The 22,317-nt window shown below is 63.5% G+C and overlaps 9 protein-coding genes across 9 annotated transcripts; all 9 read right to left on the bottom strand.

The window, feature by feature from the left end:
* LDBPK_050380 (microtubule-associated protein, putative) lies at window positions 1-183 on the bottom strand (the record flags this gene model as incomplete). Its single annotated transcript, XM_003858177.1, has 1 exon — window positions 1-183. A coding segment is annotated over one exon (183 nt), but the record flags the coding sequence as incomplete, so codon positions are not given.
* A 1,691-nt stretch (window positions 184-1,874) lies between these two features.
* On the bottom strand, window positions 1,875-2,861 carry LDBPK_050370 (hypothetical protein, conserved; the record flags this gene model as incomplete). Its single annotated transcript, XM_003858176.1, has 1 exon — window positions 1,875-2,861. One exon carries the CDS (start codon window positions 2,859-2,861, stop codon window positions 1,875-1,877), a length of 987 nt encoding a protein of 328 aa, XP_003858224.1.
* An 813-nt stretch (window positions 2,862-3,674) lies between these two features.
* On the bottom strand, window positions 3,675-5,552 carry LDBPK_050360 (ATP-dependent RNA helicase, putative; the record flags this gene model as incomplete). The annotated part of the gene is made up of 1 exon (XM_003858175.1): window positions 3,675-5,552. The coding sequence occupies one exon, from the start codon at window positions 5,550-5,552 to the stop codon at window positions 3,675-3,677; it is 1,878 nt and encodes a 625-aa protein (XP_003858223.1).
* A 955-nt stretch (window positions 5,553-6,507) lies between these two features.
* LDBPK_050350 (trypanothione reductase) lies at window positions 6,508-7,983 on the bottom strand (the record flags this gene model as incomplete). The annotated part of the gene is made up of 1 exon (XM_003858174.1): window positions 6,508-7,983. The coding sequence occupies one exon, from the start codon at window positions 7,981-7,983 to the stop codon at window positions 6,508-6,510; it is 1,476 nt and encodes a 491-aa protein (XP_003858222.1).
* Window positions 7,984-9,452: 1,469 nt separating this feature from the next.
* Window positions 9,453-10,568, bottom strand: LDBPK_050340 (hypothetical protein, conserved; the record flags this gene model as incomplete). The annotated part of the gene is made up of 1 exon (XM_003858173.1): window positions 9,453-10,568. The coding sequence occupies one exon, from the start codon at window positions 10,566-10,568 to the stop codon at window positions 9,453-9,455; it is 1,116 nt and encodes a 371-aa protein (XP_003858221.1).
* Window positions 10,569-11,364: 796 nt separating this feature from the next.
* LDBPK_050330 (DNA replication licensing factor, putative) lies at window positions 11,365-14,349 on the bottom strand (the record flags this gene model as incomplete). The annotated part of the gene is made up of 1 exon (XM_003858172.1): window positions 11,365-14,349. One exon carries the CDS (start codon window positions 14,347-14,349, stop codon window positions 11,365-11,367), a length of 2,985 nt encoding a protein of 994 aa, XP_003858220.1.
* A 1,389-nt stretch (window positions 14,350-15,738) lies between these two features.
* LDBPK_050320 (glutaredoxin-like protein) lies at window positions 15,739-16,281 on the bottom strand (the record flags this gene model as incomplete). Its single annotated transcript, XM_003858171.1, has 1 exon — window positions 15,739-16,281. The coding sequence occupies one exon, from the start codon at window positions 16,279-16,281 to the stop codon at window positions 15,739-15,741; it is 543 nt and encodes a 180-aa protein (XP_003858219.1).
* Window positions 16,282-16,986: 705 nt separating this feature from the next.
* On the bottom strand, window positions 16,987-19,302 carry LDBPK_050310 (hypothetical protein, conserved; the record flags this gene model as incomplete). The annotated part of the gene is made up of 1 exon (XM_003858170.1): window positions 16,987-19,302. One exon carries the CDS (start codon window positions 19,300-19,302, stop codon window positions 16,987-16,989), a length of 2,316 nt encoding a protein of 771 aa, XP_003858218.1.
* Window positions 19,303-19,867: 565 nt separating this feature from the next.
* On the bottom strand, window positions 19,868-21,325 carry LDBPK_050300 (phosphate carrier protein, mitochondrial precursor-like protein; the record flags this gene model as incomplete). Its single annotated transcript, XM_003858169.1, has 1 exon — window positions 19,868-21,325. The coding sequence occupies one exon, from the start codon at window positions 21,323-21,325 to the stop codon at window positions 19,868-19,870; it is 1,458 nt and encodes a 485-aa protein (XP_003858217.1).
* Window positions 21,326-22,317: the final 992 nt, after the last annotated feature.

Below are 22,317 nucleotides of genomic sequence, written 5' to 3'. Positions count from 1 at the left end.
CTTGGTGGTCGTGTTGTACATGGCGGGGTCTACACAGGGGTTGGTGCTGTTAATGTCTTCCTGTGTGTCTTGCGGCTTCTCTGGGAGCCCACGCCACTGGTAGGCATCTTCATATTCGGTGCGCTCATTGACAGGGCGCTCGAGCAGTCGCGGATTCGTGAAGGTGGCGACGGCTCCGGACATGGCGCAGGAGTCGTAGTGGTATGGCGCGTAAGAAGTGTCGGTTCTGTTGGGGTGGTTGATGTGGGTGATCCCAGTTGGTGGTGTGGCACGGAGGGACGGGTCACGCAGAGTGGGAGAGAGCTGTGTGAGGGCTCAGGTGGTGGTGGTGGAGGGGAGTGGCGGATGTACGCGGTTGAGGGATTTGATACGTGGCGGAAAGGTGAAGAGAGCGGCGGACGGAACAGCCCGTTGTGGATGAGGATGCGCCGGCTGATTCTGTTGCGGCGTACCCTGTCTCGCTGTGTGTGCGCGCGTGTGTGCGGCAGAGTGAGTAGAAAAGAGGAGGGGAGGGGCGGGCGGGTCAGCTGCAGTGTGGCGTGTGGGTGGAGAAGTTATATAGAAAGGGGGTGGGTGAGGGTGATGCGCGGGGCCAACTGGCGCGAAGAGGGGACAGGGCCGCAGGTGTGGCGGAGCGGATGAGGAGAAAAGAGATGGAGATGAGGCACGCAGCTTGACACGACGTGCAGAGTTGAAGCTGCGCTACGAGGCCAACACGAGCCCCCCGCCTGCCCCCTTTCTTCCGCCGTCTATGCTCGTAAAGAAGCGTGAGTCGGCATTGGTAAGCGACATTGACCTCCACGCGAGCACGAGTGGCGGTGAAAGTGCGGTGGTGGTGGTGGTGTGTGTGTGTGTGTGTGGCGGTGGTAGCGTGAACAACGCGACGTTGTACACTGTGCAGACGCTTTCACAGTGCTGTGTGCCTGGTGCGGTGCATGCGCGCATGTGTCTGTGGCGGTGGGTATGCACTCGGCCTGTGTACTGGTAGAGACTGTACATGATGTATACGTATATATGTGCCCCTCTGACTGTACCCCACCCCCTCCCTGCCCTGCACCTGGCACGCCCCACGGACACGTGTCGAAGCTCGCCGGCCGAAATCCTCATAGGTCCACTTTTCGCCTGCAATCGCTCTTGCGCGTTGTGTCATCGCCCTCTGCCGACTCCCTCCCACCTGCGGTAACCCATGCGCACACCGGCCGAAACGCGCATGGGGGCAAACTCGACATGGAGACGTCGGGTGGCGGGGCTGTGTGGAGCCGGGGGAAAGCGAATGGTAGACGGTGACGCGTCGGTGAGCGCTTCTCTCCATCATGGGGAGCAAGCAGACCAAGTGGGAAAAAAAAAGGCAGACGACCCGCCCAACCCACGCCTAAAGTGTAGGCGAGGGGTGAGGGAGTGAGGGATAGCGAGACGACTGCACGGGCAGGGAGACGCACAAGCCAAGAGCGAGTGAGAGAGTTGGTGGTGGTGGTGCGTGTGAGGGGCTACCACACGAGCACAGGCGCGCCGACATGCTAGCACGAGACACAGGGAGAGGATTGTTCGCCAGCAGCGTGCCTGTAGATCGCCATCGCGGTCTTTTGTTGATGTGTGCGCCTGTCTGCCGTTTTCTGCCTATGTACATCACCGTTCCGAGGAAGAGGAGCGGGCCGCCGTTTTCGTGCCCTGGAGGGCCGTCACTCGCCTTGGCGACTTCGGGGTTTAAGATGCGAGAGAGGCGACTCGCTGAGGCGGGGCGCGATCGTGGCGGGGCAGGGGCGCCGTTTGGCCCAGCCGTGCGCTTTTTCCCAGCGTTCATTCCTTGCTAGTCCCGGTCGGTGCCGCACTTAACCCCCTTTCCCGCCCAACACTCTGGAGACGGCGGTCGTGCCTCACATGCGCACTGGCGGCAGGCGCTGCTGCAGCGTGAAGTGCTCTACCGGCGTGTCCGCAGCTTGCTTCGATGAGCACCAACGCTCGCCGTCCATGCTGTTCTTGTTCGGCGGTCGGTGCCGCTGGGGCGGTCGCCAGGGGGCCGCGCTAACGTGGCCAGCGGCTGAGGTAGCGGAGGAGGACGCGAGTGTCCATCCTGTGTGGCCAAACGTGCTTGTCGTCGCTACGCCGCGGCTGAGCATGTGGCGCCGCGGGACTGGCAACGACGACGACGTGGCGTCGGCGTTGGCACCCCGCTGCATCTGAGCCCTGGGCATACGAAAGCTGGAGGACGGCGCAGCGGCAGCGGCTACCGCGCGTGACACGCTGTCGTACAAGTTACGATCCGCGCCAGCGGGTGGCGCAGTGGCCCCGCCGTCCCCCCGGTCAGCCGGCGAGGAGGTGGTGGCGCCCGTTGAAGAGCCTGCGTACCGCGCCCCGTTGACATCGACCGATCCGTCGCCGGTTTCGTAGTAGAAGGCGCCGTACGTGTCGGCGTTGGTGGAGAGCGGCAGCGGCGCTGCCGGGTCCGCGACGGGGTCGACGGAGAAGAGAAGCACTTTATCGATTCCGCCCTTGGCCGTGGAAGAGCCACTGCCAGGGCCCGCAGCGTTGGCGTTGTGCCTGCTACCGCGCATCAGCGTGGAGACGGCAGCAGAGTTGTCCATGCCACCACTGCCGGTCCGTTGCGTCATTCCCAGTCGATGTCCGTAGTCGACTTCGTAGGTGCTGTGCAAGAGGGCCGCCTGCGCCTCTGCCGGGTGCCGCGCCATCGTCACCGCCGGGTCCTCAAAGATGCCCTGTGCGCACCATGTCGCTGCCGCTCCGCCGCGGCGCTTGTGCACGATGCGCTGCTGCAGGCGGTCCTCCAACCAGTTACCAACAAGGGTGGTATTCGCGTAGGGGTTGTTGAAGCCATCCCCGGAGGGGTCGCGATCGGACGGCATCTGCACGGTTACTTGATTGATGTGTGTGCGTGGAAGGCCCCTCTCCCCTTCTTCGAGTATGCATCGGTGCAGAAAGTCGCAATGCAGTGGTGGTCTCACGCGGGACGTGCACGCCTTGCGCGCAAGAGAACCGGGGGAGGAGGGAAGAGAGGGAAGATGATGCAGGTTGTATGTGTATGTGTGTGCGTGTGTGGCGGGCTGAGGTCGCCATGCGGGCGTGCATTGCAGATACACAGGGAGGGAAGGAGGTAGGGGAGAGAGGGAGGGAGAGGACGAGTGCAACGGGAAATCACAGCGGGTCGGAGCCTCTGTTGGCCGGCGACTTCACGGCAACGTGTGGCCTGCACGAGGGAGGTGGGAGAGAAGGGAGGGTGTCGAGGATGGGGATGGGGTATGACGATGGCCCACACCACCTCTCCCCTCTCCATCTTCACCGAGCACACGTCACATCTTCCTATGTGTATCACCAGCGCAGGGGAGGGGGAAGGAGCAGAGGTGTGTACATGTGCGCATCTGTGTCCGTGCGATGCACACACACACACACACGTACACATGCATGTATCTATACACCCACGGCGCTTGTACTGCCATACAAAGGTTTAACGGTTACTCGTAGAATGACTAGCAACATCACACACACACACACACACACACAGACATGAGAGAGGGAGGGGGAGGCGGCAAAATGTCTTCTCTGCAGCGATTCTGCCCTCCCCTCCCCCTGCACCTATGCCCGCACTTTCCTTCCCCTCGGTCTTCCTCTCTCCCGCCCCCTCGCGATGCGTGGGCGCCTCGGCGCATGCCGTGAAGGTGCTATGTAGCCTCCTTTACACGCTTGCGAGCCGGACTGTGGTCTGACTCGCCGGTCGCGCTCTTCTTGGCCGGCCGCTGCTGCGTTGCGCTCCTCCGCGATGCGGTGGCGTCGGCAGCCAAGCCGCGCACCGCGGCGCCCTTCTTTGCCTTCTTCGCGACGACGCCTGCTTGGGTGGGTGCATCTTCGGCAGTGGCGGCAGACCTGCGAGCGCGCTTCAACCCGCTGAGCGAGGTGGGCGATGCCGTGCCAGCCATGCTAGCAGTAGCGTTCGGTTCTGCGCTGGGCAAGCGCTGCTCCTGCTGCTGCTGCCGCTGCCGTGGGGAGCGTGCAGAGCGCGCGGCCGCCGCAGCCGCTTTTTTGCGGGCCGCGTGCGCCTTGTTCGTCTGCACACGAGCACCAAACTGCTCTGTCACCTGCTGCCTCGCCTGGATCTTGGCGGACGACACCTCGTCCAGCAGCGACAGAATCGCGGACTCCTTCGCCGCTGGCGACTTCCACAGGGTGAGCGTGGCGCCGATCTTCTTCTCGATGCGCTGCACGAGACTCACGTCGTACTCGGTGACGAGCGCGACAGAAGTGCCCTCGCGGCCGGCACGCGCGGTACGGCCTACACGATGCACGTACGTCTCCGCGTGCTTGGGCACGTCGTAGTGGAGCACCAGGCTGACGGCCGGGATATCGAGCCCGCGAGCCGCAATGTCGGTGCAGACAAGAATGCGCGCGATGCCTAACTTGAAGCTGGCCACGCTATCAAGCCGGTGTTGCTGTGTCAGGAGCGAATCCAGGCTGCATACTGGGAAGCCGAGCAGCTGCAGCGTCAGCCGCACCAGCTCTGCCCGCAGGCAGGAGTTGACGTAGACGATGGTGGACTGCTCTTTGCCCTGCAAACGCAGCGCCGCCACGAGGTACGGCAGTTTCACCATGTTCGGGATGAACAGGTAGTTTTGTGTGAGCGTCGCTGGTAGGTGGAACGACGTCGGTCTTCCTGGAAGCGTCGGTGCCGTCGCGGAGCTGATTGGCCCACCAGCAGCACCTGTGCTTCCGCTTTCCGCGGCGTGGCCGAGACCTTCCTGTATGGCTCCTTGCACCACCGCCACCTCCAAGGTTGATGCATCCGTGATGCCGAGCTCTGCCAGCAGGGAGAAGTGCTCTGCGGCTTCGTCCACCTCTCCGTTCTGCGGCTGCTGCAGCGGCGGTGAATGCGATGAAGCAAGGTTTTGACCCTCACGCTCCCCTGCCGCACCACTGCTTGCCGGTAAGCCCTGCTCCGCCTGCGGAGCCTCCAGCGTGGTGAGCCGAGGGTGCAGCGTTGCTGTGAACATCAGCACCTGTCGCTGCCGCGTTGGCGGGAGCAGCCGTATCAGCGACTGGACATCTCGCAGAATATCGCCCTCCGTCAGCCGGTCCGCCTCGTCCAGCACCAGGTAGCGTAGATGGGCGAACGCCTTCTTCACCTCCGGCGCGAATACCCCCAGCAGGTGGCGGAGCCGTCCGGGCGTCGCTGCGACGATGTGCGGCCGTGCCTTCAGCGCGTCCACTTGCGTTTCCGTCGGCACCCCGCCAACAGCAAGCATCGTGCGCACCCGCAGCGGCGCGCCGAAGGCAATAAACTGGTCAATGATCTGGTACGCCAACTCCCTGGACGGCGTCAGCACAAGGGCAAAGACGCCGTATGCGTCGGCCGCGAGGGCCTGTAGAATGGGAAGGGCAAAGGCGGCCGTCTTACCCGAGCCGGTCGCGGCACCGCCGACGACGTGGCGGCCGGCCAGGATGGCCGGGATGCACTTGCATTGAATCGGAGTTGGGGTCTCCAGCGCCATGTACGTGCACTGCTCTGAGAGCCAGCGCTGGATGCCGAGTCGTTGAAATTCGGTCATGCGGCTGCTGTAGCGCTGCAGGGGGAGCCTGCTAAGGAGGACAGCAGAGCGAGAGAGCAAGAGGGATGAAAGGAAAGAACGTGCGTGTGTGCTGGTGCACTGCTATACGGGTGGGTAGGCGAGGCAAGGCGAAGACGAGAAGGAAGATGTGCATGCGGAGAGAGTGAAGGGGGGGGGGTGCACATGTAGCGGGGGCGGAGGAGGGGCACGGTGGGAGGAGGAGCGGCTCTCGACGGTACGGAAAAAATGTGCGCTTCCAACGGCCGTCGCCCTCGCCGTCACGCACAGGAACACACCACGTAGACACCCCCCCCCTGGGGTGCACACCCACGGGCAGCGCAGCAGCAGCAGCAGCAGGAGGGGGAGGGCACAACGATGGGAGAAGTCGGGTCTGCGCAGCTTCCTAAGAACACAAGAGTACACGGAACGGAAACCAGAATAATATATATGGGAGAGCACGCACGCACGCACGCGGAGGGCGAAAGAAGGCAAGAAAGGAACGAGCACGCGAACGCGCAAGTGCGCACGCGTGCTCACACGCAGAGCGAAATAGTTGAACGATGCGGAGAGGCCTTTCTCCCCACTAGAAAGCACAAACACACGCACAAACCACAAAACCCGCACGGCGTGGTGGGGTGAAAAGGGCGTGGGAGAAGGGAAGCTCCATCCGCTGCCCTTCTCCATCCTGCGCCCCGCCACCGGCGGGTGTGCGTGCGTATTGATGAGGCGTGCGCGACTGCTGATAGGTTATGCGGAGAGGAGGAGTGGTGGCAGTGGTGGTGGGGGGGGAGGTCGGAGAGGAAGCGGCCGAAGCGACCGACGCTGAAGGAGATCAGACGTCACTGCCTGCTGACCTCTTCCCCTTTCCATCTCTGCATGCCTGCTGGTCTGTGATACCCGTGCATCACGGCTAGGTGGAAGGGCTGAGGCGTTCTTCTTCATCTCTCCTCCCTCTTCAGAGGTTGCTGCTGAGCTTTTCGACGCGCTTGCCACTCTCGTAGAAGTACGCTGGAGTGCGCATGGAGCAGAGCTCCTCGGCGCTCGTCGGGTGGACTCCGATGGTGCTGTGGAAGTCGCTGATCTTGGCGCCCATCTTCATGCAAATGCCGACGCTCTGGATGATCTCAGGCGCACTGTCGCCGAGCATGTGAACACCCAGAACCTCGCCGTTGGATTCGTTCGTGATGATGCGGATCATGAATTCCTTGTGCTTGCTGCCGCTGATGTTGTGCATAAGGGGCGTGAAGGAGCTCGCGTACACGGCGACGGTTTCGTAGTTCTTCGCCGCCTCCTCCTCCGTCATGCCGCACGTGCCGATCGGCGGTATGGAGAACACGGCGCACGCGACCTTCGTGTGGTCGGTGGCGCGGGGCTTGCCACCGAAGACGGTTTCAACGAAGGCGGCGCCTTCGTTGATGGCCACCGGCGTCAACATCACGCGGTTCGTCACGTCGCCGATGGCGTAGATGTTGTCCACCGATGTCTTCGAATACGCGTCGACCTGCACGGCACCGTTCTTTCCTGTTCGGACGCCGGCCTTGCCGAGCTGTAGTGCCTGCGAGCGCGGCACGCGACCGATCGCGAGCATGACCTGATCGTAGTCCTCCTCCGTGCCATCGTTGAAGTGAACGTGATTCGAGCCGTCCTCATTCTTCGTGATCTTCGTCGGGTTCAAGTTTGTACGCACTCTTATTCCGTTCGCCCCCAGCTGCTTCGTCAGGCTCTTGCGCACCTCTGTATCGAAGCCGCGCAAAATAAGATCGCCGCGGTAGCACAGGTCGACATAGCCACCCTGGGGCTTGTAGCCGTTGAAGATGCCGGCAAACTCAACGGCGATGTAGCCGCCGCCGACGCACAGCATCCGCTTGGGGGCATCCTCGAGGTAGAAGGCCTCGTTGCTCGTGATGCAGAACTCGTCGCCGGGGACTCCGAGGCGCGTCGGCCAGGAGCCGGTGGCAATGAGGATGTACTCCGTGTCGAGGGTCTCCAGCACGTCGCTGTGTGGGTCTTCCGACTTGCGCACCACCACCGTGTGAGCGTCTTGAAGGGCACCGAAGCCCATGTGAAAGCTGAGGCCCTCCGTATCAGCGAACATGCTCTTGTAGCTCTCGTTGATGCTGTTCACCACCTTGTTCTTCGCGGCGATGAGCGTCTTCCAGTTGGGGCAGAGCGATTCGCGGTCCATCTCCCATCCGAAGCCGCCAGACTCACGGATCAGGTCCATGTACTGGGCACCTGTCACCATGAGTTTCTTTGGCACGCAGCCGACGTTCACGCACGTGCCGCCGAGCGCAGCGAAGAGCGGCGGACCGTGCGTCGCCTGCACATCGACGACGGCCACCTTCTTCTTGTGCGTGACGGCCGCGTTCCATCCCGCCTCCAGACCTCCAGATCCGGCGCCAAGCACCACGAGGTCGTACGCGCGGGACATCAGCCGTTGAGAGAAGCGAAGAATTTTCGCGAGAGGGGGAGGGGAGGGGGAGGCTGCGCGAGTTCGCGGCGAACAACTCCAACGGCGCGCGAGTGGGCACACACGGAGCAGAGAACGCCAGCAGCAAGACTCGCTGCAATGTATATACAACGATGGGAGCGAGAGATAAAGACGGGCTGATCAGACAATCTTCGTGGTAAGGCTCGCCTGCATTCCTACGTGCGGCTTTCGGCTGCTGCGGCTGCGGTGGCGGTGGTGTCCGTGAACGTCTGAGCGCGTTTGTGTATAGCGAAGTAGAAGGCGCAATGATGGATCAAGACTCACGTGTGTGTGTGTGTGTGTAGGAGTGTAAAGAGAGAGATAGATGACGACACTCTTTTCTTCGCCAGCGGGTGTGCGTGAGAGGTGGGAGAGGGAGGAAGGAAGGGTTCGACAGGGAGGTCATTCAGCGAGCCGGCATGTTCGTCTCAGTCGATCCGACCGCTGGGGGGCGGTGCGTGTGAGTGTGTGCCGGGAGAAGAGACTGGGGCGAGGAAGAGAGTGTGTCGTTCATGGAAGGGCACGGATGGGCGTATATGCTGTGTCTGCGTACGGATGAGAGTGCGAAGCCGCATGCCCTTCCAGCGACCTGCCTCGCAACCCCCCCCCCCGTGTCGCCGGCTGTGCCCTGTCGCATTTCGTATGCGAGATCACGGCTCGCACCGTCGGCGGAGTCTTCGCCGGCCCGTGTGTAACGGAACGTGGATCACACATGGCAGCTGAGTCATGGAATGATGGAGCTCCGCGTTGGCTGCACGACTCTGCGTGGATAGCGCGTGCAGAGGCGCTACCTACATGGGCAGCCGCGACTCCAGCACACAAGAACGAAAAGGCACCTCACATGTGCAGCGCACTGGTCGGTGCTCTACTGCGCATGCATTGTCGGCAGGGCCGTGTCCCCATCGTGTGCCTGTCATGGCGGCATGCTCTGCCGCCCGCTTCACGCACGCCTCCCCCCGCCACCACACAGAGCTCCTACGCCATCACTCACGCCATTCAACCCCGCGAGTCACCTTTACCATTGAGGCGTCCGTTACTGGCTCTTGCGAGCGTAATCCTCATCGCGTTAAAGCGCAGTGGCCAGCATCCTTTCCCCTCGCCACGGCAACATTATGGCTCGCCCGCCTTGCTCCGCCACGCGCCTTCCCGCTCTCTACGCCGTTCTATCGAGCACACGGAAGGGAGGAGAGGAGGGGAGGGAGGTACGTCCTTGGAGAGGCCAGGATGCGCGGCAGCTCTGCGTTGACAACGAGCACCGTGCACTGGCACGCACCTACGCACAGCGAGGTGCACACGGCCTCGGGAGTCTACACGTGCATCTCGGCATCAAAAGCAAAAAAAAAACGAGCATCAGAAGCCGTGGCAGAGCAGCTGACGCGCGCACGCAAGCACACAGCTTGTGTGACCCGTGCGCATCACAGACAGGGCTTTTAACGGAAGACACCACGCGGCATCTTTGGCCCGTTCAGCGGGAACGGCGTCACATCCTCCAAGTAGCGAACGCGGAAGTCAGCGCTGCGATCCTGCACCGCCCGCACAGCGCCCTGCCGACCATTGTAGAAGCCCATCACGCGAACGACAAGATCGATCTTCTCCCCACGGCCCAGAGGTCGCCCGCTCGCCGCCCGCGCCTCGCGAATCTTTGGCAGTAGATCGTTCAGGTACATGCTCGTCACTTGGTGGCCATTGTCCGTCGAGCCGTCTCCGCGGAAGCCGCGATCGCCACCCTTCAGCCCGCGGTTACCTGCCGTGTACGTCGGCAGCAGCCGCTTGCCATCGTAGTCGTACGCGACGGCGTACGTGTTGCGGCGGCGCGACACCAGGTATAGAAACACAAAGTCCCGGCTGTACGTGGGCATCTCGCCCCACAAATCGAGTTGGGCGTAGGCCTTAACGATGTCTGCCGCTGCAGACGCATCCGGCGACCGCCCCTTCAGCAGCGAGTAACCGAACTTACTCTGAAAGTAGTCATCACCGAGGATGCGCTCCGGCAGCACGCGCCCCTCTCCCGTCGCTGATCCCGCCTCCGCAGTCGACGAGGATGCCGCTGTCGTCGCAGCCGCTTCGCTCGGGCTTGCTTCCACGCCATCGCCATGCGTGCGCAGGCGGTGATGTTCCTGCTCGTACCACATGCGCTCGTTGAAGCCGCGCTGTGATACGAAGCCGTCTTGAGCTACCAGCTGCTTCAGCTCCTCCTGGATCGTTTCGGCACGGCTGCGCTGCAGCACTCCATCAATGTCCGCCTGCGGTAGGCGAGGATGCACGCTGCTGATCTCGCCACCATTGCTACCGCCCGCTGCGGTTGCATTGGCATCGGCAAGGGTACGAGCTGCACCAGAGCCGCCGGCGCGGAAGGCCGAGCCGTACCCTTGCTGCTGTGCCTCTAGCGCGTCGTTGGCAGAGCGGATCAGAAACTCGTTGAAGTACTGCTGGCCACCCTGCTGCGGCTTCAGCAGCGCCGGCACACGGCGATACTTCTCCGGGAACATGCCGGCGCGCGGGCGCGGCTTACCGCGGCGCAGCAACACGATGGAGCTCTTCAGCATCGATGCCTTCGAAAGAGGATAACGAACGCGCTGTGAGAGAGGAGGGGGTGTGTGAGAGACGGGTGTAGGTGTGGTGGGCGGCGAGCGATCACCGCGACGTAAAACAGGGTGGCTCTACGAAGAGGAGAGGACAGAGGGGGACGAGGTAAGGGGAGGGGGTGGCGCAGAGGCCCGCGACGACGTCGAGATCACGAGAGGCGTGGGAGAGCAGACACGATCGCGCACGGACTGTAGAGCGACAGTGCGCGTCCGACAGCGAACAGAGGAGAGCAACAAAAAAGATATGGGCGGCGGATGTTTCGCTTCTTCGCACCATCTGCGCCGTAGGGGGTCCGCCTTTGCAGTGTGCTGCAGGAGAGGAAAGGAGGAGAGGGAGAGAGAGGGGGGGGGGCACCCGTCATCACGCTTCTCGACCACACCTCGCCACGTGGCAACGAACAAGCGAGGTGTCGAGTGGCTGGAGGCTGCCCCACGCCTCTCCTGCCTCACTTTGTGTACGTGGGGTGGGAGAGTGAGAGCGCAACGGCGATCGTTGTGCGTCGAAACGTGCGCCGGCACGCGACGAGCAAGCAGAAGTAGGAGGAGGGCGGGACGTACGGAAAACGCAGTGGCACGATATGTGAGCAGAACAGTATGCGCACACCTCCGCTCTGGACCAGTGAGGCGTCGGCGTCCGTCGAAGAAGCTGAAGCGAAGAGAATGAGGGGGGGGTAGCACAGAAGCACATATGCATGCAGCGGCGTAAGCGTCCGGCGCTGCCGTCTACTTCAACACGCTTTCAACTTCTCGCCCAACCTCAGCATCCTCGGAGGCAGTACTTATTGTTGCCCTTCTGCAAGAGAAAGCCGTGCTCATTCAGCTGGCGGAGCATCGCCGCGGCGCTGCGGCAGCCGACGGATTCGCACACGTCCAGGATTGCCTGCTCCGTGAGCAGGTTGACGCCGCTGTTGTCCTCGACGATGGCGAGCTTGAGTCGCTGCAGCACGGCATCGCGTTGGCTCAGCTTTGCGGGCCTCCTGCCTGCGCCGACATCCGCCGCTGAGCCCGACGCGGCAAGACCGTCGAAAGAGTTCAGACACGACTGCAGCAGCTGCACCGCGTACTCGGCATCTTCTCTGGTGGCCACGTGGCGCAGCTCCAGCTTCGCTCGCGCCTCGGCGACGCGAATGAGAGCCTGCAGGTAGCGCGGGGTCACGGTAGCCTCAAGCCCCATGGCAGCTCGGGGAAGTGGCCCCGAGACACTGCCAGAATCTGAGAGATGACCTGCCGCACCACCAGCACAGCTAGCCGTGGCGCCGTGCGCGAGCCCGTACTGCGGTTCAGGCAGGTGCTGACGCTGCGCGAGGTAGTGCGCCTGCAGGACGTCGCACGCCTCACGACAGAGCGTTGGCTGGCACTGCGAGCGGCAGAAGAGAAGAAAGCGCTGCACGAGCGGGAGCGGCAGAGGACCAGCGCCGTGCCCGCGGCCCTGCCCGTCACCGTTGCCGCCCTCACCGCCGTCCCCAGCCGCGGGGCCACGGCGATGCCACTGGAGGATGTGGTCCGTCAGCGCCTGCTGCGCCTTGCCGCTGCTCCCGTGGGGGTTGCGCAGGCACGCGATGATGTCGAAGCGGGTGAGCAGCGCCGGGGAGAGGTTCACGTTGGCGGCGAGGGACTTGCGCGCGTCGAAGCGGCCGCCGATGGGGTTGCCGGCAGCCAGGATGGAGGTGCGCACGGGCATGGAGAATATCATGCCCGCCTTGGCGAGGCTCACCGTCTCCTGCTCCATCACCTCCAACAGCGCCTTGTGCTCCTGCACGCCCTTGTCGATCTCGTCGAGACACGTGATCCCGCCATCGCCGTGCACGACGGCGCCGGCCTCGAACGTCGTCTCGCCCGATACGGGGTCCCGCGTCAGCGTCATGGTGAGGCCGCAAGACGACGACGTGTGCGCGCACACAAACGCACTGCGCGGCGCTACAGCGCAGGCCGCACGAAGCAGCTGTGACTTGCCAAGCCCGGGATCGCCGACAAGCAGGACGTGGATGCTGCTGCGCGTCTCACCGCCATTCTTATCACGGTTGCCGCCGACAATGGAGAGCAGCAGAGCCTGCTTCACCAGCTCCATGCCGAAGATCGACGGCGCCACTGAGGCCGTCAGTCGCGCAAACCACTGCGGGTGCCGCGCAACTTCGTAGAAGCGCCCCATCTCCTCGGCAGACCAGGTGTCGAACCCGGAGGAGAAGGAGACACGGGCGCCAGACGGCAGCGCCGTGATGGCAGACGCGGCAGCCGCCGCTGCCATGGCCGTGGGTCCGACGCCGCCGAGTTGTGCGGCAGCCCCAAGCATCAGCTCGTCGTCCGCTTCCCCTTCACCGTCGCCGCGCAGAGCACCACCAGTGCTGGTACCATCCGCGAGCACGGCGAATCCGCCGCCGTGCGCCAGCCGCCATGGGCCGTCGCGGCAACCACCTGGACCTATAGTTGCGGAGAGGAGCGCTCCGTCGCGTTGGCGGCGCTGCAGAGCTGCGATGCTGCTCAAGGAGGGCGAGCTGGCAGAGGTCTCCTGGCTGCGCAGACTCCGCACCGCCCTGGCGCGCAGGCACACCTGCTGCATGCCCCCGCCTTGCTTACCCTCGCCCCGCCGCGTCTCTAAGACGCCACACACGCACACACAGTCGCCCACCGTGACGGCGTCGAGCCACGGCGCCCGCAGCTCCACCTCGATCATGACGTGCATGCCACCACTGCCCATGCGTTGGCTGTCGCTGCCGCCAGCGTTGCCTCTATTGCCACCACCGCCGTGCTGCTGAGTGGCGCCGCTGCCGCCGCTAGGCGAGGCCGGCGATGAGGACGCGTCAAAGAAGGTCGTGTGCTCTTGCAGCCGAAGCAGCTGCACCTCCTCGCATACCGCCTGATCCGTTAGCGGAGTCCACTTGTAGCCGCGGCAGCGCGCGCTCGCGCACGGGCCCGGGTAGGTGAGCACGCCGTCTTGGGTCGTCTGCTTCTTTACGACGCCGCAGTGACCGCAGCGGTACGACATACACACACACGAGATGCGCGCCGGGCTCATGCGGACGACCGTTCCTTTGATCGTCAGCACGCGCCCGAGCTGTGCAGCACCGAGGTGGTCGAACGGCGTTGCGTGGCGCACATCACCGCTCACGGCCGCATATACGCGGCGAAGCGCCGGTGCCCGCGATGCCGCTGATGCTACTGTGGGAGACCTTGCGCGTTGTGCACCACCGTCGCCTTGGCGCCGCTTGCCGTGCGGCACATTCTGCGACGTGCTTAGCTTCCGTGCTTCGTACTGGTACAGCCACACTGCGGTGAAGAACTCCACGAGGGAGAGCACGATGTAAGGCTGCTCGAGTAGTGCGGTGCGCATCACCGCGGTCAAGGCGTTGCCAAACTCGTTTTGGGGGTCCTCCTCAGCGTCCCCATGGTCACCACCGCGTTGTCTGTGCCCATGTCTGGCAGGCGTTGCAGGCTCGATAAGACGGAGAACGATAAAGTCCGTGAAGGGCACCGTGGCGGCTGTCGTCGCCGTCACCGTCTCCGGCTGCACATCGGCAATGGCGAGCGGGTATACATCCAGCTCACTGAGGAGCGGTTGAAACACCTCCCACATGGTCTTGACGATGGCGTCGGTGTAGCGCACCGCGCCGGCGAGGGGGGTGCCGCAGTGGATCTCCCAGAGCGCGTCCATCCACGCATCGGCCTTCGCCGATGCTGCGGCGGCTGCTGGCAGCCCGGCGGACTTGGCTCCCGTTGCACCATCACCACCTTGTCTGCCGCCCATGGCGAGCCTGGCAGTCTTGAGAAAAGGAGGGTGACGGATGTAGACGCGAGTTCTATACGTGTACGTGTGTGTTCCGTGAAGCGGTGCGGCTACCGCACCGTCTCAGCGGATAGTGAGGCGTTGGTGCGCGAGCGAGCGCACGGAGGGCGAGGAGGGTATGAGGAGCATGTGTATGCACGTATGCATGTATTCGTGCTCATCGTTGAGTGCGAGTGGTCAGGCACGAGAGAGCGAGAAGGGGGAGTGGGAGTGGTGGGGGGGGAGGTGGTTGAGGTTGGGTAGTCGGAGAGGAGGGAGGTATGGAGAAGAGCTCACGTCTGCTTGATGCGCGTGTGCTTGGTTGTGCGCTGTGCTTGTCGACGTGTGCGTTGGGAGGGAGGAGAGAGAAGGGAGGAAGGGGGTGGGCGCTTGCTGTCCGAGAGCACTGCCAGCCTCTTCAAAGAACCTCCATTCATCGTCTTCATGCGAGTGTGCGCGTGCCCATGTCTTTCAGCGTATACATATAGGTGCCTGCCATGTGCGGGTGACAGGTAACGTCAGCGCGCCAGTGACGCCTGCCAGCACGTCCACGTGAGCTTGAGCGGATGCGTGGAGTGGCGCTCGAGGCGTCTGTGTGTGTGTGTGTGTGTGCGTGTCCGGCGATGATCGGCGTCGAGCGAAGAGGAGGAAGTGATAGCGACAAGATACAAGAAAGAGTGTGCCGATGAAAGCACTGCGGGGAGTGGCTCACGTGCACATGCACATGCTTGCGTACACGTAGGGATAGCGGGGTGGGTGGGCGGGGGAGGGACACGTCTTGCAGTTAGCACCGTGCTCATCAGCATCGTACCTGTCTCTCCCCCGCTCCCGCTCCCGCTCCAGTAGGTTATACGGATGCGGCCGCACTTCTTTTTCCCTCTGCAGGTGAGTGTCCATCGATGTCGATGTTAGGCATGGCGCGCAAAACGGCTGCAGCCAAGATAGACATACACGCACAAAAAAGGTGATGAGTGGCTGCACCAGGGTGGTGATGTTGACAGCAGCCGCCGCCGCCGCCGCTGCCGCACACTGCGTCGCTACATACTTCCATCTCCTGCCACTTACCGTTACCTGTTCGCGTTCCTATTTGTGCTGCACGTCCGTTCTTACGTGGAGCGCTCACATGAAGAGTGGAGCGGGTGCCACACCTGCGCCGGAGTAGCGGCTGCGGAAAAAGAGACGGTGCTGCAAACAACACCGACAGACGAATACGCGCTTGAGCGTATGCGTGCGTGCGTGTAGGAGGTGGTCGTATACCGAGGGAGGCAGCGGAGCCGCAGGGTGTCGCCTCTCTCTCTTCGGCCGCTCCAGCTTCGTTACCACCCTACAGCCGCGCACAACGTCCTCCCCTCCTCCGCCCTTCCGGTCTTGTCAGATGAGTTGCTTATCCTTCAGCATCGTCGTCAGCGTGCCATCCAGCATCATTGTCTTGCAAATATCGAAGCCGCCGAGCAGCTCGCCGTCCACGTACACCTGCGGGTACGTCGGCCAGTCGCTGTACGCCTTGAGCCCCTCGCAAACCTCCTCGTCATCCATGATGTTGAAAAAGCTATACTTGACGCCGAGCTGGTCGAGCAGGTCCACCAGCTGCGCTGTAAAGCGACACCGCGGTTGCGACGGGGTGCCAGTGAGAAAGACGACGAGGCGGTCGTGACAGATGATGTCGTGCAGATCCTTCGCGAGGTCGTCCGACACGTCCGACGGGGCGCGGTGCACGCGGGAGGTGTGGAAAAACGCCGCGGATGCGCGGTGCGCTGACGCAGCCATGGACGACGACAGCGATGAGCAGGGCACCGCGTTAGCCGACGCGTACGTCGCGGCAAGGGCGGTGCTTGCCGTCACCGAAGACCTTCGCGACACGCAGACGAGGCGACCACTCGCAGCGAGGGAAAGCCCTCGACTCAACGAGCGCATGGCTGAGAACCGCGGAAGCGACAGGATTCCCCAGCTGCCAGTGGAGATAGGCGGTGGGTTGCAGCGAGGGAGGAGGGATAGGTGGGGCAGCTGCGCTTCGAAGAGCCGGTTATGAATGATGGAGTGTGCGTATGTGGGCACGCACGTGGTGCTGGCGTGAGGGAGGCGGTGGACGGGGTAGCGAAAAGAAGAGGTACACGAAGTGGGCGAAGGGCTTGGAGGGGGTGAGGAGTCAACGACGATGCGTTGCTGGGAGATGATGGCGGCACCTCCCCAAGCACGGCCGTGTAGGATAGTCGGCGGTGGAGGGGAGTGGACGACGGGGAGGTCACGTAGACACCGTTCCTCTCCCTTCGTCCGCCAGCGCAGAGCCGACGCGCTTGCCACTTCCTCATGGCCCCGTCCGGGCGCACCCTCTCCCCTCTCCGCCACGTGGGTCGCGGCCATGACACACCTGGTAAGGCTGCTCACGGCGCGCCATCCTCTGGCGTCTTCTACATCGTTCCGATTTCGTCACGTTGGCCTTTGGCTGACGTCTTGGCGGCAGAGGGAAAAGAGGCGTGCGCCGCGTTCCCCCGGAGGTTGGCGGGGCGGGCAGGCGGGGAGAGGGGCGTGACGGCCAGGCATTTCGCGGGTGCCACAGAGAATGCTTCGGCTCCTCCAACCCGACTCCGCCTCTTCCCCCCCCCCCGTCCACCTCGGCAGCTAAAGCGCCTCCTCGCACGCGTAGTGAAGCACGCCGTCGGTGAACGTCAGCGCCCGCACCCGTGGCGGCTTCGCAATCACTTCCCGATGAGCGCTGAGTGTTGGTGATAGCAGAGAGCGTGGGGGCGACAGCTCATACATGATGGGGGCAAACACGTCCGCTGCCTCCTCGCCTTCCACGTCGTCGTCGTCCTCCGCATCCAAGCCCGCGCCGTCGGGCATCGTCGCCCCACCATCGAGCACTAAACAAACGCCGCACGCAGACAGCACCCCAAGGGCACTCGAGCCTTCCGCGGAAGTCGTTGCAAGCGGGACGTATGTCGCGCACACCGGACTGCGGCGGAGGCTAGCGTGAGACGCGGGCGACGTCGATGCGAGCCACTCCGTCACTACGGGCGCATCGTGCCATAGGTCATCCTCGTCGAGCGCGGGCGGTGCCGCGAGCGCCTCTTCAGCGACCCACACCGGGCGGGACGGGTTCCTGCAGTCATACAGCAGCCACCAGCAGCTGCCGGACGAGGAGAGGGGCGAACAGTAGCAGCTGCCGTCGCCGCTGCCGTTGTTGTCCCCGTCGCTCTGCCATGACTCATCGACATGAGATACCTTTGCGTGAACCGGGTAAGGACGGCTCCGCCGCTTGCCCCGCTCATTATGCATCGCCGTCACGAGGTACGAGTAGCCGCTGCCACCACCGTTTGATGTTTGCGGGACTGCTGCTGGCGCCACGAGGGATGGCTCTTCCACCACAGACGTCACGCACCAACTCGAACACTGGCTTGGTGACGAGGTGGCGGCAGCGGGGGCAGTGCCACCGCCTCCCGTCAGCCACGACGGCAGCTCAAAGAAGACCGTCGGGGTGACTGTCGCGGCGGTGTAGAGGCCAACGTGGCGACGAAACGCGGCAGCGAAGACAAGACCCATCGGCCCTGTCGCAGCGTTACTCGCGCGCTGATGCGCCGGCGCCGGCATCGTTGCGGGGCAAAGGTGCGACGGCTGGTGCGGTGGAGCGTGTTGGAGGGCAGGCGGCATGCGCCGGCGTACGTCGAACAAGCGCGGTGATCGCCGCACGACGTGCCGCGCCTCTGCTAAAGAGCGCGCAGCAGCACCATCTCCACCGCTGTCCATTACGTCTTCTTCTCCGGGTGGCATTGCCAACGGCACTCGCCACGCCGACTCGCGTTGCACCGAGGCTAACCACACGCCACTGCACGGTCGTCTCGCGGAGCGTCCTCCGGCGGCAACGCCGCTGCCTTCGTAAACCTCATCCACGCGCTGGCAGAGGATGTGCATGTCCGTCTGCCCACCGCTGGAGTGGCTAGGCACATAGCTGCACGGCAGGACCGCCTCTACCGCCTTCCAAGCTGGTGCTAACGGCGGAGTACGCCCCCACTGGCACGGCCGCCCGAGCGCCGTGGCCTTGCCGAGGCGACCGTGGTGATCATGGCGCTGGTGGTTCCACGTCAAGGGTGTGCCCCCCGCAAACACCGCGTCCTCCTCGTCCTTGAGGAAGATGGTGGCCTGCAGCCACCTGGCGGCCGTGCCATGAGGCGATAATGCTCTGCTGAGGGGTGAGGGGCGCATGATCGTCACCACTGAGGCGGCATCGCCGAGTCCTACCACCGCACCAGGGGCAATGTCGTCGCTCGCGGCTGCCTCGTCGTCGTCTTCGTTGCCTGTGTCGAGACCCGCAGAGAGCCAGCATGAGGAGGTGAGGTCGCGGTGCGGCTGCGGCAGGACAATGCACCGTCCCCGTCCTCCAACGGCAGAGTTGCCAGGAGCAGAACCACGCTCGTTCCACTGCTGCGCCACCGAGCGACGCGTGTCCTCTTCCCTGATGCTGCTGGACGGCTGCGCCAAGACAGCCGCACGCGGCACCTGCAGCGCGAAGGACGACACGGAAAGCAGCTGACACTCATGGCGACCGCAGAGCAGCAGACTAGCGCGATCGGGCGACGGCTGCACGGATGCCCATCTCGAGCCGCGTGGCTGCAGCAGTGGTGCGGGTAAGTGGAGAACACGAGACGGGATGCATGTGGCGCTGTCCATCGCGCGAACGGCGTAGGCCGTCGTCTGCGATAGTGAAGGTGCCAGCGTTCTCGGGTCCCCCTCTTGAGAGGTTTCTGGCGCGCCGCCACCCCCACCGTTCTGTGTAGGCAGGTGAGTTAGCAAAGGACTTCGGATTGGCAAACATGCCAGCACGCCGTGCAGCGGAAAGCAGAGACGAGACGACAGCAGAAAAGAAGAGGGTGAGCGGGGCGGGTCATGAGTTGAGGGTGATGAGACGTGTGCTCGTGAGAAGAGGTCCAGCGATTCCATCGCTGTGACGCGGGGCAGATCGTGCCAATCGAAGCGTGCGCAGGCACCCGGGACTGCGCTTTTCCGGCGTATTTTCTGCCGTGCAGCGCGAGCCACCGAGGGCTGGGTGGGTGATAGTGTGTCAGTGCACGCCTCCTTGCCCGAAGATCGACTCAAGGGCCACGACAGCCCTCCTCCTCGCGTGCTTTCTCCCGCCATACTTCGCATCGTGTCTGCCCTCAAGAGCATAGAGAACAAGAGCGAGCGAGAGAGGAGTGGGGTGAGGGGCAGTGCTCTCACCCATCCCCTCCCCCAGCACTTCATCTCCGCTGCATGCGTGCGCACTCAGTGCCTTCGCGTCCTCCTTTTTCTTCTGTTGATCCTTTCCTTTGGCCAAGGGTACAAGGGGGTGCATCGGTAACCGCCATAGCTGTATGTGCTTGCGTGCACAGGCCCATACATGATCCCATACGCGCGCACGCCGACCGCCTTTCATCAGATTCGGCTTGGCTGTCTTGTCTACCGTCGTCGCCGCTGTTGTTGTCCTCCGCCGACCCCACCGTCCCATGCCTCTACAGATGCGGTATCACTTCTCTACATCACCGGAGGTGGGCAGTCCAGCCCACACCTTGAAGCCGTCGTACGTCACCCACTGCAGTGCCGTCAGCGAAACCACCATCAACAGACGAGGGGCCAAGCCTTTCCACATGCCGCGCCACCCTAGCTCATGCATCACCTCGAGGACACCGTGCATGGCGCCACCGTGGGCGGCGCCGGCTCTGCCGTGGCCCACGCTGCCGCATGTGGCGTCCGCAAGCGTATTGGCCAGCGCCGGCACCGCACTCGATGTGGGCGCAGATGACCGCTGGCTCATCTTTGACAGCACCGTGTCCGCCGGGTGCGACACAACGCCGCACAGCAGCCCCGCCAGCACGCCGGCCAGCAAACTCACGACCAGCTTGCCCAAGACCCCAGGCTCTGCGGCGTCCATGACGCCAAGGCTATGGAAGAGGGACTGCAGCCCGACGACGACGAATTCGAATGAGGAGAACTTCATCATCGTGTACGGCACCTGCCTGCCCCAGAGCGGCACGAGCCCCCTGTAAAAACCGTGCAGCCCCTCCGTCTCCCACATGCGCGGCAGGGCGCTGCGGAGGTGCACCGGAAACGACGGCGAGGTCTGCATGCGGATCTTTACCGCCTCCCACGGCGCCAGACCGAGATCGGCAACCACCTCGGCCAGGCAGCTGGAGAAGAGAAAGACGAAGAACTGGTAGACGCCGGACACATGCGCCGCTGACGACGACGCGAGCGAGTTGGCCACGCCTCCCGCGGCAGCAGCTGCCGCCTTCGCCTCCACTGACGGTTCCAGAAAGGCGATCAGCAGCACGTACTTGACTATTTCGTAGAGAGAGAACTTGATCGAGCCTTGGATGCAGTACCCCCACAGCATCGGCAGCCACCCGCGGAAGAACAGCGGCAGCGCGCGGTAGACTGAGCCGCCGGCCTCAACGCGGAATAGGTGCACGAAGCCGTCCTTAAAGCTTCGGTACTCGCCCACCTGCACGCGGCACTTGAGGATGTCGATTGGGGCAACGACGAGGTGCACCATCCCCGCGGCGATGCCGCCCACAAAACAGTAGACGAAGTACTGGAACGAGTGCGGGCGCACCTTGCCGGTGACCGGGTCGATGTTGAACGCAGAGGTCGACTGCCACACGTACGTGACGACGAGGACCGCCGCGAGCGCCGACGCCGCCGCCGCGATGAGGAAGTGCTGGAAGCAAACCCGGTCTCGCGAGCCCACGATGGGCGAGACAAACGAGGCAGCCCCCACTCCATTAACGCCGCCAGGCGGCAAGAGGGACGTCGTTATCACTGCGCTCACCACATCTGCTTCCGTCGTTGAGCCTCCGCCGACGCCAGCCACAAGCCCCAAGACGGTGCTTCGCTCATCGACGCGACTACCATGCCCGTCGCCTTCACTGTTATTTGAACCAGTGTTGCGGTTGTGCACCGCAAAGCCGGCCGGCACGGGAAACATATACGTGGTGTGTTCTCGCTGTGCGTGTGCGTGGGCGTTCACCTGCGTGCTCATGAGTTGATCGGCGTGGTGGCTCCCACGGCGACGGTGGCAGCGACGTAAACGGAGCCGGATCAGGCAAGGCGAAGAGACCGAAAACGACGAAGTACCTCGGCTCGCATAATGTGGCATCCGAATGCAACTCCACGCACACACACACACAAACACATATACATATATGCATATATGTCTACGTGTGTGTATATATACGCAGACACAGATACCTGCACAGAGATGCACAGTCCGTACAGACGGAAAAGACAGGGACGAAGGGCGGTGTTGGAGACTGCAGCAGAAAGAGAGAGGGGGAGGGGTCAAGTGAGGGGAAGCTGAAAGCTGCCGACTTCTCCGTGCATGCACGACGACGAGAGGCGCAAGCACGATTCGATTTCTGTTCTGCATCCACGCGTGTCCACGGCTCCACCGCGCCGCACGAGCCAAAGCCCTCACGCAAGACCCCGTCCGCGCGGTGCCAAGCAGCGGCAGACAAGCGTTGCACCAAATGCACTGACGCGGCCATCTGTGAGCGGCCCCTGCCTCAACCTCTCCGCCCGCCACCGTCTCGCAGGTCGCCTCGCAGCCGCTTCCATCACGCTGGTCAGCACCTGGTGCTGCTGTCGGGGGGGGGTTCGCGTTCCCCACACCAGCAGGCAGTGTCGGGGCCGGACGAGACACGCTGGCGCTCGGCCTGATCGCATGGATGGCACAAGCGCGCTCACACGGTCGCAGGTCGCTCCGACGCAGCGCCGTCCAGGACCTGACCGCCGACACCACCAGCGGCACATCGCTCAGTCGTTTTCAGCAGTGTTGGCGCCTGGCCCCGTCACCACCAGAAGCGGCTCGGCACGTGGCAGGGACATGGGAGGGCTGCCTGGGCTCCCGCCCCGCCTCCTCCTCCGCCCATCAGGGCTTCAGAAGAAAGTGAGGCGCAGAGAACAGACGAAACAGTATCG

Source organism: Leishmania donovani, chromosome 5 (genome assembly GCF_000227135.1).
Source record: "Leishmania donovani BPK282A1 complete genome, chromosome 5".
Lineage (NCBI taxonomy): Eukaryota > Euglenozoa > Kinetoplastea > Trypanosomatida > Trypanosomatidae > Leishmania > Leishmania donovani.
The sequence above is the reverse complement of the archived record's forward strand: the minus strand, read 5'-3'. Positions and strand labels throughout refer to the sequence as shown.